We start from the raw sequence: 16,802 nt of genomic DNA on the forward strand, positions 1-16,802 counted from the left end.
AAGTCCCACTATGAGGGCATTTTACTACAACCACTGGATGTAAGTGCTATCTTTCCTGGGCAAAAACCATCAAGAATTTAATTGTGAGTAATTTAGTAGTACAGTAAAGTAACATCTGTAAGATCCTGCAATTAACCAGTTAACTATTGTTTAGGAACCACTGACACCCAAGTTATTAAGAGATCTGTTTGTGTGCATGAAGTCAATATGGTTAACCCTTCATCAGCCTGATAGACACGTGTAACACAGGCTCTACTGGGGGCTGCAGGGACATGTCAGCCCCCAAACCTACGTCTGAGGTTAAATGCAGTGTCCCCTGTACCAAAGGTATTGCACAGCATATTCATTTTTCATTTATGACTTCACTATATACATTTTGCATTGATACTAAACATAATCTTGTCAATTTTAAAAGCCTTTGACCAACACAAAGTTTCATAATGTCCAGGATGTGTAAAAAAGATCCAGCATCCGATAATGTATGTAGGTCACCGGCACTTTTTCATGAGTGGGTAACACTTTTATAGTAAACAAAACTTAGCAGCATTGTGGTAAATAGGACAGGAAACAAAGACAATTGCTTGATGTCCACAAAAACAATTACGTATTTTTAGTTGAAATGCATCATTAGTTATATTAAATTCAGGGTATACTTCAGTGCTAAACCATACAGATATTTATGCTTATACAGGTATAGGACCCATTATCCAGAATGCTCGGGACCAGGGGTATTCCGGATAAGGGGTCTTTCCGTAATTTGGATCTCCATGCCTTAAGTCTACTAAAGAATCAATAAAACATTAATTAAACCCTATGGGATTGTTTTGCATCCAATAAGGATTATTTAAATCTTAGTTGTACAGCACTGCGGAATATGTTGGTGCTTTATAAATAAATGATAATAATAATAATAATAGTTGGGATCAATTAACAAGATACTGTTTTATTACTACAGAGAAAAAGGAAATCGGGTTTAAACTGAATTATTTGATTAAAATGGTGTCTATGGGAGACGGGCTTTCCGTAATTAGGAACTTTCTGGATAACGAGTTTCCGCATAAGGGATCCCTTACCTGCACCTTATTACAAGCTTTAAGAGCAGTTAATATGAAAGGATGTCAGCATTAAATAAAATGATCATTTGTACCCTATACTCTTCCACCATTCACAGGCCAGACCAAAATCCCTATCATCAAGAGTGCGTATATAAAAACAGGTGTATATAGAGGTCTTGACAAAATGGAGCTGCATAAGAAATGGGCAACAGAGGATGTTTATCAACAGGATGGAAGGCAAGGAAATAGAAAATGTGCTGAGTTGACAGCATCCCTTGTGTAAAAACTCACACTTGTGTGTGCGTTTATAAGGGTGAAGACACACGGAGCTACTAGTAGCAGCTACTTGTCATGGCTACAAAATAGACAATGCTGATCATTTACTGATAATTATCTCTACGTGTGTTTTAGCAGAGGCAATTCCCAGTATTATCTATGGCAGGGGATTTTCTGGTGTTTTGTATTTTTTTTATTTTCTGGTGTTTTGAAAAAGTAGCTGCTATTAAGTAGCTCCGTGTGTCTTCATCCTAAAGGTGGGTGTGGGTATAGGTTTGCTAGTGTGAGTACGTGAGTAAAGGTGTATGTGAGTGCATAACTAAATGTGCTGCTGTGATTAAGTATAAAGGTGAGTGCAGGTTTGACCATATGTGCTGAATTGTACACCTTTCCCTTTTTTAGTATTTATTCCTGTTTCTACACAGGCATCTCTCCTTGAAGTACTAGGGTTCTACTTTAGCCAGTCCGTGGTTTCGCTTCTAAGTTCCTCTGCTGAGAAATGAAACCACTTTCTGTGCTTAGTTTGTTTAGATGCTACCTGTATGGAGATCACCGTCTTTTAAACACAATAACAGCCATTTCCTGTCCCACCACTCACCCTCCCTGCCTTGTCTCACCACTCACCCTCCCTGCCTGGTCTCAGCACTCTCACAAAGCCTCGGGCTCAACTGCTGAGAAGATGCTGAGAAATGGTTCTAAGAAACTCCCAGTCTTTCTTCTACCCCTGCTTCTCTTGATTGGCCACGGTCAGTACATTCATTCTTATTTCTGTTCTTGTAAACTGTAAGATCTTTATATTTCTCTGCCAATATTGCAACCCAGGATTAGTAAGGGGAGAGGAACCACTGGCAATAGAGTAAGGTTGGATCCCAACTGAGATAGCAAAGTAGATCATTCAAAGATGTCCACCCTGCAATCTTCCAGCTGTTGGACATCTCTGATGTACTTACTAAAAATATATAACACATAATCCCCATCCTTTATCTTATTACCATTGTTTAAGCCCACAGGGTATGCAGGGTACAGGAAGGCCCACGGCTAATGCCCATACTTCAAAATAGCTAAATCACTGCTCCAGCATTGATGCTTGTGAGAGAGACCAGTTGATATCCATTAGGGTTGGAAGATAGTTGATCTGACTTCTTATACAGATTCTAAAGCTAGCTACACATGTACAGATGTGTTGGTTCCAACTGCTCAACATGATGGATAGTTGGTGATTAATTACATTAAAATCAAACAGGGAGAAAATAAAAAAAGTCCTTGTTCTACCTAAGGACTAGGGTTTATTTACTAAAAGCTTGAAGACCACTGGCGCTTAAAATTGAGATTTCCTCCTTTTAAACCTGAGCATTTACATAATTAGCCCCACTCCCTGATGTCACCACCCTGCTTTCCATCAGAAGAAAGGTGGAAACCCTATAAAACAGACCCTTTATCTAAAAGGCCTACTTGCTTACATTACACTGCTAATGTTACATAGTTAGTTACTTAGTTACATAGGGTTAAAAAAAGACCAGAGTCCATCAAGTTCAACCCTTCCAATTAAACCCTGCACACACACCCTATACTTACCAATCTATACACTTACATACATAAACTATATATACAACCACTAATACTGACTGTAGATATTAGTATCACAATAGCCTTGGACACTATGCTTGTTCAAGAACTCAAAATGTGATTTTACACAACTAATTGGTATCATACTGGCCCAGTCATGGAACAAATAAACCAATATCTGTTTGAGCTTGCCCACACATCGGTTGATTAGGCTTGAAAATCCCTTTAGACATGGACTGAATTGTGAGACTCCAGAAAGGATGCCATTGTGATCAAATCACTGATGCATGTTCCAAACTGATCAACCCAGTTTGGTTTGGCTACACACCGATAGCTAAATTAAACAGAAAACTGCATTTGGGAACCTTGTCAAGAGTGGATCTTAGCATGTATGACCAGATTTACCTTGGAAGGTCTCTGTCTAAAGAGCTTGGCCCAACTGATATCTGATCTAGTTTGGCCAGACGTTGTTTGATCTACCTTGAAAATCCTATTGGACAGTGATTGCATAGGGAGAAGAAACCAGAAAGGGTGCCAACGTGATCCAACCATTGACTTATATTTGCAAATAATCTGATCAGCCAGATTTAGCTTGGCTCATTTTAGAAGGCCAAATTGGACAACGATTTTGGTGACATTTGGTAACTTGCCCAACGACTAGACCTTAACATATGTCACACATGTCCAATTTTACCTGAGAATGTCTGTCTTAAAAGCTTTGTCCTCCCCAACTGATATTTGATCAAGCTTGAACAGACATTAATTGATATGATTTAAATATCAAAAAGTGTTGCCAATGTGATCCAAACATTGGCTCATAAACCAAATAATCTGACCAGCACAGTTTAATTGCGCCCCACTTAGAAAGTGAAAATGAACAAAGATCCGCTCATTTGGTGAGTTTGGCAAACAACTAGATGTTCTTCAGTTCTTGTTCAACTTTCTTGTTTGGTCATTTTTTGTGAAAAACAAACAGCTCTGGTTTATTCAGAACAAACAAACCACTAAACTTTTAAAAATTACGATACAGCATGAATATAACTTGTGTAGGAAATAAAATAGAATTATAAGAAAGAGGGGGTAAGTCAGCTCTTCGTATCCTATTGTTGGTAGATGGTGGAGAGATGCTTCCTTACAATTTGTTAGAAAGTGTAAACTTAGAGACAGGTGCTAATATAATACAGGTATGGGACCTGTAATCAAGAATGCTAGGGACCTGGGGTTTTCTGGATAAAGGATCTTTCTATAATTTGGATCTCCATACCTTAAGTCTTCTAAAAATCATTTAAATATTGAAAAAACCCAATAGGGCTGTTCTGCCTCCAATAAGGATTAATTATATCTTAGTTGGGATCAAGTACAGGTACTGTTTTATTATTACAGAGAAAAGGGAATCATTTAACCATTAAATAAACCCAATAGGGCTGTTCTGCCCCCAATAAGGGGTAATTATATCTTAGTTGGGATCAAGTACAGGTACTGTTTTATTATTTCAGAGAAAAGGGAATCATTTAACCATTAAATAAACCCAATAGGGCTGTTCTGCCCCAATAAGGGGTAATTATATCTTAGTTGGGATCAAGTACAGGTACTGTTTTATTATTACAGAGAAAAGGGAATCATTTAACCATTAAATAAACCCAATAGGGCTGTTCTGCCCCAATAAGGGGTAATTATATCTTAGTTGGGATCAAGTACAGGTACTGTTTTATTATTACAGAGAAAGGGGAATCATTTAACCATTAAATAAACCCAATAGGGCTGTTCTGCCCCCAATAAGGGGTAATTATATCTTAGTTGGGATCAAGTACAGGTACTGTTTTATTATTACAGAGAAAGGGGAATCATTTAACCATTAAATAAACCCAATAGGGCTGTTCTGCCCCCAATAAGGGGTAATTATATCTTAGTTGGGATCAAGTACAGGTACTGTTTTATTATTACAGAGAAAGGGGAATCATTTAACCATTAAATAAACCCAATAGGGCTGTTCTGCCCCCAATAAGGGGTAATTATATCTTAGTTGGGATCAAGTACATTTACTGTTTTATTATTACAGAGAAAGGGGAATCATTTTACCATTAAATAAACCCAATAGGGCTGTTCTGCCCCCAATAAGGGGTAATTATATCTTAGTTGGGATCAAGTACAGGTACTGTTTTATTATTACAGAGAAAAGGGAATCATTTTACCATTAAATAAACCCAATAGGGCTGTTCTGCCCCAATAAGGGGTAATTATATCTTAGTTGGGATCAAGTACAGGTACTGTTTTATTATTACAGAGAAAAGGGAATCATTTAACCATTAAATAAACCTAATAGGGCTGTTCTGCCCCCAATAAGAGGTAATTATATCTTAGTTGGGATCATTAAATATATATATAATATATATAATTAGAGTTGATGCAGGAACATTATAGACTTTTCCTCTTCTACTGTTTATAGAATTAAAAATTTTAATAATTTCTTCAATTTTACCTTCATTTCTCATTATTTATAAAGCACTTGACTTTCACTTTCAATACTGGACAGTTTTTTTTTTAATTGTGCCCTGTGTGTAATTTTGTGTGTTCATGTAGCATCCCTGGTAATTGCAGAGCCCCTATAATATTTAGAAACCCTCCTCTCTAAATGTTTATGAATTCCTTTGCAGCAATACAGGACAATAGCCTCCAGGTCAGAGGAATCCTAAACCAGTCAGTCTACTTGTCCAACCCCAAGACACTCGACCTCCCTGTAGAGAAAGTAATGTGGGAAGTGGAGATCAATGGAGAAATGTTTCCATTAGCTGATTACAGAGATCGACACTTAGAGATGTATAACAACCAGTTCACCAACCGCTTGGATGTATCCAACAATGGAACTGCATTGAGAATCCGAGAGCTGAGAAAAGAGGATGGCACCACCTTCACCGCTTATATTACTCTCATTAACAAAGTCATTAAAATACTGGTATTTCATCTCAGAGTATATGGTATGTACTACTAATGTGTATGTGTGCCTGGGAGATTCATAAAATGCCTTTATATGGGTACATGTTTACCTTATAGATGGGTGCTACATTCATTTTATATTTAAATGTTAAAATAGGATAAAAAATGTGCATTTTATTTTATATTTCAATAACTGGACATTGGCTATTCAATATCTATATCCTCATTTACCTGCATATTAGTGTTTATATTTGCCCTAGAGGTGCCATGCTATCTCTTTTGCTGAGATAGTTTCAGTGTAGCCATACGCTATGCAAACTAATAGTCCTTCCATAATGCGTAACAGAAGATTGCTTATCAATGAAACCAGTCCCTGCCCAAGAGGAGCCTAAAATATATGTTTTATAGGTGTCACCCTACTACACAGGCCACAACACCTTGTTGACTTTTTATAAAATGATCAGATAAGAAGACATTGCAGCTTTAAGGTGGATCCCAAGCAAAGATCTCAATGGTGGGTCCCCATAGCAAAATCACTACTCTAATTTAGGTGAACTAGAATAATATAAAGCAGGCAATAGAGATATGGCCCGAGCTTAATAGAACAGACATAAGGACCAGGTGATATATGTACGGCACAGGGCTCCTATGTGATATGATGATTGGCCTCGGGATGTAGGTTATAACGAGCCCACTTTGGCCTACCACCTGTGTAGCTAAATGAGACATCTGCAAATTTGAAACTCTCACCAAATAAACAGATCAACAGTAGAACCAATTAAAACAAGACAAAAACTACACTTTGAAGAAGCTCTTAAAGTGATACTGACACGAAAAAACAACTTTTTAAAATATGAATCTACATAAAAAGTTGCCTATAGGTCGTGCTGATCATTTCTTGCTGATAGGGCTGCTTTTGTAAGTAATTGTTACTTGAAATCCCAAAACCTGACTGTTTTGCAAACCTGACTGTCCCTTCTCAGCCTGTCAGTTACAGCTTCTAATGCTAACGGCCTCCTGCTGCACAAATATGGCCGCCCCCTCATAGGGGAACTTGGGGGATCAGATAGGGAATGTAAAGGCATTGGGCAAATACTTTTATGGCAAAATTATAAAGAGGCTGCAAAGACAATGTTATGATAGATGTAGTCTAAGATGCTAAGCATAAAGTTAGAAAAATGAGTAAAACAGAGGAAATAAAATAAGGGAAAATCCATATTACATGAAAACATAGACAATTGTCATATGTTACAAGGGAAACAGACTAATTTTCACCTTAGCTCTAACTGTCCTTTAGCTAATGTAAGCTGTAGAGGAAGAAGTAGTAATCTCCGCTGCATGCTGGCTAATGCGCGAAGCTTGTCGGGAAAAATAGGGGAGCTGCAGGCTATTGCATGTATTGAAAATTATGACTTAATTGGTATCACTGAGACCTGGTGGGATGAAAAATGCGACTGGGCAGTGAATTTAAATGGGTATACGCTTTTTAGGAGGGACAGAGGGATTAAAAAGGGTGGAGGGGTTTGTCTTTATGTAAAGTCAGATTTAAAGCCATGTAATAAAGACATTACCAATGAAAACGTTGAATCTCTTTGGGTAGAAATTTCAGTAGGGCTGAAGGTCACAAAGAAAATGATCATTGGTGTATGCTATAAACCACCCCGTATAGATGAGGGGGATGAGTCCCAGCTACTTTTGCAAATGGAGGAGGCTTCAAAATTGGGTCAAGCTGTTATTATGGGGGACTTTAATTATCCGGACATTGACTGGAGTAATGGGGTGGCTAAGTCAGAAAAAGCTAGTAGGTTTGTAAATATGCTAAATGACAACTTTTTATTTCAGGTGGTTCAAGAACCTACTCGGAATGAGTCTATTTTGGACCTGGTAATATCTAATAATACTGAACTTATCTCTAACATTTGTGTGGGTGAGCATTTGGGGAACAGTGATCACAACATGGTCTCCTTTGAGATAATGCTACAGAGACAGCTCTATAAGGGAGTAACTAAAACGCTCAATTTTAGACGTGCAGACTTTGCCAGTTTAAGGGCATCTCTGCAATGTGTCAACTGGGAAAGGCTTTTCATGGGGTTAGACACAGAAGGAAAATGGAACATCTTTAAAACATTGCTTTGCAGGTATACACAACAGTATATTCCCCTTGTAAGCAAGGAGAGGCATCGCAAAGCAAAACCCTTATGGCTGAATAAAAGAGTTAAGGTCGAGGTTGGTAATAAAAAACGTGCTTTTAAAGCATTCAAGTTAGCTGGGACAGCGGAAACTTTCATCAGGTACAAGGAAGCAAATAAAGCAGCAAAAAAGCTATCAGGCAAGCTAAAATAGAGATGGAAAGGGATATTGCAGCTAGGAGTAAAAAGAATCCAAAATTATTTTTTAATTATGTGAATAGTAAAAAAATGAAGCAAGAAGGGGTGGGAACTTTATTATCACGGGGAGGTACGTTGGTTGATGAGAACGGGGAAAAAGCTGAAATTTTGAACTCTTATTTTTCATCTGTCTATACATCTGAGGAGCCAGATAATGAAGGCTTCCCTTTTAATATACCCAGTGCTAGTAATTTAGCTACTGGCGCATGGGTCACTCAGGAGGAAATTCAAAAGAGACTTGAACATGTAAAGGTAAACAAAGGTCCAGGACCGGATGGGATTCATCCCAGGGTATTAAATGAGCTGAGCGCTGTGATTGCCAAGCCTCTTCACTTAATTTTTCAGGATTCGTTGAGGTTTGGCATGGTGCCGAGAGACTGGCGGATTGCTAATGTGGTGCCGTTATTTAAAAAGGGATCTCGTTCTCAGCCTGAAAACTATAGGCCTGTTAGTCTGACATCAGTAGTAGGAAAGCTTCTGGAAGGGGTAATAAGGGATAGGATAGTTGAATACATTGCAGTTCACAATACTATTAGTTTGTGCCAGCATGGTTTTATGCGTAACAGATCTTGCCAGACTAATTTAGTTGCCTTTTATGAGGAGGTGAGCAGGAACCTTGATGCTGGAATGGCAGTTGATGTCATCTACTTGGACTTTGCTAAAGCGTTTGATACAGTACCTCACAGAAGGTTAATGATCAAATTGAGGAATATTGGCCTAGAACATAATATTTGTAATTGGATAGAAAACTGGCTGAAGGATAGAGTACAAAGAGTGGTGGTAAATGGAACATTTTCTAATTGGGCCAGTGTGGTTAGTGGAGTACCGCAGGGGTCAGTCCTTGGTCCTTTGCTTTTTAACTTGTTTATTAATGACCTGGAGGTGGGCATAGAGAGTACTGTTTCTATTTTTGCTGATGACACTAAATTGTGCAAAACTATAAGTTCCATGCAGGATGCTGCCGCTTTGCAGAGCGATTTGACAAAATTGGAAAACTGGGCAGCAAACTGGAAAATGAGGTTCAATGTTGATAAGTGCAAAGTTATGCATTTTGGTAGGAATAATATAAACGCAAACTATCTACTGAATGGTAGTGTGTTGGGGGCATCCTTAATGGAGAAGGATCTAGGGGTTTTTGTAGATCACAAGTTGTCTAATTCCAGGCAGTGTCATTCTGTGGCTACTACAGCAAATAAAGTGCTGTCTTGTATAAAAAAGGGCATTGACTCAAGGGATGAGGACATATTTTTGCCGCTTTATAGGTCCCTGGTAAGGCCTCACCTTGAGTATGCAGTGCAGTTTTGGGCTCCAGTCCTTAAGAAGGATATTAATGAGCTGGAGAGAGTGCAGAGACGTGCAACTAAACTGGTAAAGGGGATGGAAGATTTAAACTATGAGGTTAGACTGTCGAGGTTGGGGTTGTTTTCTCTGGAAAAGAGGCGCTTGCGAGGGGACATGATTACTCTGTACAAGTACATTAGAGGGGATTATAGGCAGTTGGGGGATGTTCTTTTTTCCCATAAAAACAATCAGCGCACCAGAGGTCACCCCTATAGATTAGAGGAACAGAGCTTCCATTTGAAGCAGCGTAGGTGGTTTTTCACGGTGAGGGCAGTGAGGCTGTGGAATGCCCTTCCTAGTGATGTGGTAATGGCAGACTCTGTTAATGCCTTTAAGAGGGGCCTGGATGAGTTTTTGAACAAGCAGAATATCCAAGGCTATTGTGATACTAATATCTACAGTTAGTATTACTGGATGTATATATATAGTTTATGTATGTGAGTGTATAGATTGGTTAGTATAGGTTGTGTGCTGGGTTTACTCGGATGGGTTGAACTTGATGGACAATGGTCTTTTTTCAACCCTATGTAACTATGTAGCATTTTGTTTATATTACCCCTAGTGCATATCAGCTTCTTGATGGTAAAGTTGGAAAATTCCATTTTATGATATAAAGGGTGTGCTATAGTGGTTGGTGTAATATCCCCTGACCCCCCCCCCCCCCCATGCAGAATGATCTACGCTGATAGTGTTAAATGTATACATTAAAGTTACCATTAACCCATCTTAGATATAGATTATTGTCCTTCAAATAATGTTCTCAAAACATTGTAATCTATAACATTAATCCATGGCCTAAAAAGAATAAAACCCTGCACCTTCCTTGTTGTACCACACACAGAGACGCTTCCTACAGTAGTCAATACCCAACTGCTACAGAACCAATACTACTAATATCTTTTTATTAGACCCTTATCAATCACAATAAAAGTAAGGATGCTGGACCAGAGAGACCGCTTGAAGTTCTGTATCATACTATTATAAACTCATAATATAGGGGCATTTAGATAAAGAAATATCTGTTTTATGTATAAATGAGAATTTTACACAATATGAATATCATAAAATCATAACAAAAAGAAAATATAAATGAAAATAGAGTGATATGCTTTGCACTTAAATAGAATATCGCAGTGCCATATACATATATATATATATATCATGTATCAGTAGCCCATTGCACAATTGGAATATGGGAGGAGACTTATTAAGAAATCTACTGAACAGGTTCAAAATTTCTATTGGGTGAGGAGTTCACTGGCCCATTGATGTGGCCCTCTTTTAAAGGGCCTGCATAGGTTCTTTTAATATGATATTAATATATTTATGAGAACAGAAGTGTTCAAAATAAACAGTCATTTTTAGGAAGTGTATCTGAGAGGATTTCAATCCTGCATCCTAATCTATATATTTTTTATTTAATTTTGAAATTTCCCATGGGGCTAGCCATATTCTTCATTTCCCAGGGTGCCACAGCCATTAGACCTGTGCTCTGATAAACTTCAGTCACACTTTACTGCTGTGCTGCAAGTTGGAGTGATATCCCCCCCTCCCAGCAGCCGATCAGCAAAACAATGGGAAGGGAGCAAGATAGCAGCTCCCAGTAGGTATCAGAATAGCACTCAATAGTAAGAAATCTAGGTCCGGCTTGGGACTCCTCCAGTTACATGGGAGTAGGAGAAACAATAGGTTAGCTGAAAGCAGTTCTAATGTGTAGCGCTGGCTCCTTCTGAAAGCTCAGACTCAGGCACACTTTACTGCTGTGCTGGAAGTTGGAGTGACATCCGCCCCCCCTGAACCCCCAGCAGGCGATCAGCAGAACAATGGGAAGGGAGCAAGATAGCAGCTCCCAGTAGGTATCAGAATAGCACAATAGTAAGAAATCCAAGTCCGGCTTGGGACTCCTCCAGTTACATGGGAGTAGGAGAAACAATAGGTTAGCTGAAAGCAGTTCTAATGTGTAGCGCTGGCTGAAAGCTCAGACTCAGGCACACTTTACTGCTGCGCTGCAAGTTGGAGTGATATCCCCCCCCCTCACCCCCAGCAGCCGATCAGCAGAACAATGGGAAGGGAGCAAGATAGCAGCTCCCAGTAGGTATCAGAATAGCACTCAATAGTAAGAAATCCAAGTCTGGCTTGGGACTCCTCCAGTTACATGGGAGTAGGAGAAACAATAGGTTAGCTGAAAGCAGTTCTAACGTGTAGCGCTGGCTCCTTCTGAAAGCTCAGACTCAGGCACAATGCACTGAGATGGCGCCTACACACCAATATTACAGCTGGGGTTCAAGATTAACATTTTAAATGGCAGTGAATTATTTGCTATGTAAACAGTGCAATTTAGAAATCATGACCGTGTCCCTATAATAACAAACACAATCTGATTATCTAATGTGGCAAATAAACCTATCTAACCTTCCTAGATAGCATCAAGTGGAAAGCTGAATCTGAGGTTAATATGATATCGGCGCCACTATAAACACTAAAGTAGGTTAAGTTGTGGTTACAGAGTTCAGTTACTGCTATTTAATCAAGCTTTTATCATATGTAAAGCGGCTGTGTTTTTCCTCATTGCATAAGTCATTCAGGAAATGTGCGGGTAACAAATGCAACCACATCAGTCGCTGATACAGAGAGAGGCCCCAGCTCTAACTTTTTATTTTTTATTTATACGAATTAATTATCTGTAAAACTAACAATATGGGGCCCATTCATTTAACCACAATTTATTTTTGTAGAAAAATCATATTTTTTCTAAGTTATAGAACTTTTCGAAATGTCCATGATAATTTCATTCATTAACTTCCAAGAAAAAGTTGTATTTTTCGTAGACTACGACCATTTCGGAATTCATTCAAGCTTCGTATCGTGGCTATCTTTTGGCCAGGTCGGATCTGCAGAGTGCCATTGAGTCCTATGGGAGACTTTCCATGGGCCGGGTTGGAGCTGCAGAGTGCCATTGAGCCCTATGGGAGACTTTCCTTGGGCCGTGTTGGAGCTGCAGAGTGCCATTGAGCCCTATGGGAGACTTTCCTTGGGCCGGGTTGGAGCTGCAGAGTGCCATTGAGCCCTATGGGAGACTTTCCTTGGGCCAGGTTGGAGCTGCAGAGTGCCATTGAGCCCTATGGGAGACTTTCCTTGGGCCAGGTTGGAGCAGCAGAGTGCCATTGAGCCCTATGGGAGGCTTTCCTTGGGCCAGGTTGGAGCTGCAGAGTGCCATTGAGCCCTATGGGAGACTTTCCTTGGGCCGGGTTGGAGCTGCAGAGTGCCATTGAGCCCTATGGGAGACTTTCCTTGGGCCGGGTTGGAGCTGCAGAGTGCCATTGAGCCCTATGGGAGACTTTCCTTGGGCCGGGTTGGAGCTGCAGAGTGCCATTGAGCCCTATGGGAGACTTTCCTTGGGCCGGGTTGGACCTGCAGAGTGCCATTGAGCCCTATGGGAGACTTTCCTTGGGCCGGGTTGGAGCTGCAGAGTGCCATTGAGCCCTATGGGAGGCTTCCAAAATCATACATTGAAAGTTTCAAAGCCAGAAAGGTTTTCACACCGTTTACCAATGTTCGGGTCCAAAAATTTCTTGACTTTCGGAACGCAACCACGATATTTTCGTACGACCGATAAGATCATTTTTGTGACATTTTTGAACATCAGAAATTATCGTGGTTACACTTCCCAGAACACACAGTACTTATAAACACAGATACAATAAATGCAATGCAGTGTGCAAAATCCAATTTTTGGATGAAAATTACCATGGATTCACGCCTCATCACTACTGTTTATGCTTCTTTTTGGATGTACTGTGTGGCAAAAAAGTGGAAAAGGTGCTTCTACTGTAATTCAAGGACTTGAATTAGAGGTGGAGAGAGACCTAAATGAAGCCCAAGTTAGCGTTTTTTGGGGAAAAGATACATTACTGCCTGGTTATTGCTCAGTCAGTGCTAAAGACATATAAAAGTATGCTGAATACCACTGCTATGACTAGGGGTACCATATATCTGGCACGTGTCTAGGGTAAAACATTGGGGGGGGGGGTAGTTGGCCAAATAACTCTTCTGCTTCCTCTGAGCCAGACACACAATATCTCCCTGCTCATGATGTGCAGTTGAGGGATTTGGAGCAAGTTAAGTTGTGGTGTCATGGGAGGTGGGGTGATCAGGACAAGGGTTATCCTTGGGCGCCCCCCCCCCCCTGTAGGCCCAGCACTGTATTATTTTATTGCAGAATAAGACCGAACCAACTCATTAGTAGTTCATGGTCAACTGTAGTAGAACTAATGAAGTCATAAAAGTATAATTAATATTAGTAGAACTAATGGGAGCAAAATTCTCCAGCATCTTTGTGAATGCCCCCAAGTGCTGGGGTAGGTACAGCATTTTTTTCACGCAAGTTTGAGATACAGTATATCAATAATGTATCTTCATGTGTGTGTGTTTGGGGCCCAGTGTCTTATTGGTGGTTTAAACCATAAGTGTGTGAAGCCAAATTGCATCCAACAGGTCATTACTGCACAGGTTAAAGGTATGGGGAAAAAGCAGGTCAGCAACTTTTCTTCAGTCCCTTCCATACTACTCAAACATTGTGTGATCTGTGTGGCTGCACTGCACAGGGTCAGAACTAGGCATTGCCATAATACACACTGCTCAGGGGGTGCATATTTCAAAGGAAGCTACTAATGGGGAGGCAGTGAGCAAGTGATAGTCAGCCCAGGTGGTGGGATGGACTGGGAAGATATGCCTTGGGCACCAATACTACTTGGCCCAGCTTGAAGATGACATTTGCTAGAAGATGCCATGCTCAAAAAATAAGTCATATATGAATCCTCAGAATTATTTATTGGTTTAAGTTTTAATAATTAGAACCGGTCATTACAAGTACCTAACATTTATTAATTGGCCCGTAAGACTACAGCATTACTGTAAATTTTGAACCAATTCAAGATATTTGTGTTTGCAAACGTGGAATCATGTTTGGCTCTGTAGTGAATCATTTAGAAATATAGATCTATAATAAAAGACAGAAATAATTACATATGGAGGCTGTAAATGGAAATGGCTATGTTGAGATCCAGAAAAAAAAAGTATCTCATTTAATTGATTTCTTTTCTTTACATTGTCTGGATTCACACAAGGCTGGGACTTGTGTTTTTTATTTTCAAACTACTGTACAGAAACCAATGGGCTGATATTCTTCTCTTCTAATACAGAACCTGTTCCTGAGCCAAATCTACATACAGAAGTGGAGAAAGTCAAAAAGATGTGGTGTAACATTACTCTGCATTGCTCTGTGCCAACTAATGTGTCCTTGGTGTTCTTCAGCTGGATGTACAGGAATGGGAGCTCTGGGTACCAGCACTATGCCAATGGCACCACTATCCACCTCTCACTAATGGCCATTCCCCAAAATATGGATTTCCTCTGTTTGGTACAGAATCCTGCAGAGCAAAAAAATGTATCTGCTCGGGTACAAGAAATGTGTAAATATGAGCGAGATTCTGGTAAGCACTGCTGAACTGGATTTACTATATATAATGCAGAAATGTGTAGGTGCAGAAGCAGGTTGCACCCTCAACAACAGGGGTCCCCAAGCTTTTCTACCCATCACACACATTCAATGTAAAAAGAGTTGGGGAGCAATACAAGCATAAAAAAATGTACCTGGGCAGCTTTTATGCAACCAAAACTTGCCTTCAAAAGGCCACTGGGAGCAATATCCAAGGGGTAGGTAAGCAGCATGTTGCCCCCGAGTCACTGGTTGGGGATCACTGCTCTACAACATGTCAACAATATCTACACCTACTGCTGCAGATGAAGACAGGAGAGGGATGTTCAGATGGCAGCATCATGAAACAAAGTAGATAATAGTGTGGCCAATACCCTGTCTTTCATGTTGACATATTTCGTACATTTAAGGAGCATGTAATACATTAAGGAACTCAATAAGGAACATAAGTCACAAAGTCTAGTTGAAGCCTCATAGGGAAAAAAAACCGCTGAGCTGTGTAAAGAAAGTTCCCATAATGCCTCGCTCCTGCACCAAGACCAAGTGTACATGCTCAGTTTGTGAGACTATTAGGAAGCTTCCTGCTGATTGGCTCAGATCCACATTCCTAAGGGGGGGGGGAGTGAGTTCTTAGCATTCTTGGGGGAGGGGGGAGCAGGAGACGGGAGAGGAGAGAGCTACGTGTCTGTGGCACAGGAAAACAAAGAGACAACAAATCAGTGCAGCTTTTCAGTGAGTGCTTATGGCTGTATTTACATAGACCTTTCTGATAAAGCTTACTGAGTTTTTGCCTTTCCTTCTCCTTTAATACTCCTAGTATAGCTGATACATTGACATATTGATGCACATACAGTATAAAGCATGAAGAAGTTCTTAAAACATTTTCCATTCTCTCAGCCAATGTTTTTGGTCAAATGTTAAAAAGTGGTGGAAGTGTGTCTTATGTTCATCCTTCACTATCAGATGTAATACTCAAATATCAGTATAAGTTCATCCTAATACTTATGTTCATTCCTGTAATAGAGTGAAGGCAGCCACAGGACTAACACTAATTCCTGTTTTCCTTTTCTTCTGTTACAGATGGAACTTGTTGGATTAAGCTTTATATCTTTCTTCCAGTCCTTGCCATGCTCTCTGCTATTCTACTAATTGTTTCAAAGTAGAAAGACACAAGAAACGGCCATGGCCCCAATTGCCAGGCTATGATGCTCTGCTACACTAAACCAAACCCCATACAATCACTATGATATCCAACCCTTCATTGAACTGTTACTGTCCCATCTAAATAAGGACACTGGGGAGGTAGCAACTTACAAGGACAGCTGGAATTTATCTTATATGTGACTTCTTTAAGAATAAGAGCCACATATCCCTGAGTTGTGAGTTAGCAGAACATTCATTTGAAGTTTCAAAGTACGTCGATGATATCACAACAGGCAAAAGAGAACTTGCTCTGTGAAATAACGATGGCAGAATGTGGGACTGGTGTAAAGGATCTCAGGGAGTAATGGTCCCAGAAGTTTGATGCAACAAAGGTCTCTGCTTCCCTGCCCAAATGTGAATATCAGAGGCTGAATAGCAGGGCCGGCAGAACATTTAATGTCAGCAAGATCTCCAATTAGGGAGATAAAGCTATTAGGAATATATTGAATATATTGCATAAAAGTACTGGATAATGTATTTTTATTAAATGTATATATCATTAAATATTGCATATATTCTATAGATTGTAAGCTCTAATGAACT

The 16,802-nt window shown here is 39.8% G+C and overlaps 1 protein-coding gene across 1 annotated transcript; it reads left to right on the forward strand.

Moving 5' to 3' along the window:
* Positions 1 to 1,998: 1,998 nt before the first annotated feature.
* On the forward strand, positions 1,999 to 16,084 carry LOC116406849 (SLAM family member 8-like). Its single transcript, XM_031891814.1, has 4 exons — positions 1,999 to 2,077; positions 5,552 to 5,872; positions 14,761 to 15,051; positions 16,080 to 16,084. The coding sequence occupies exons 1-4, from the start codon at positions 2,011 to 2,013 to the stop codon at positions 16,082 to 16,084; spliced, it is 684 nt and encodes a 227-aa protein (XP_031747674.1). The 5' UTR covers positions 1,999 to 2,010.
* The last annotated feature ends 718 nt before the right edge of the window (positions 16,085 to 16,802 follow it).

This window comes from Xenopus tropicalis, chromosome 8 (genome assembly GCF_000004195.4).
Source record: "Xenopus tropicalis strain Nigerian chromosome 8, UCB_Xtro_10.0, whole genome shotgun sequence".
Classification (NCBI taxonomy): domain Eukaryota; kingdom Metazoa; phylum Chordata; class Amphibia; order Anura; family Pipidae; genus Xenopus; species Xenopus tropicalis.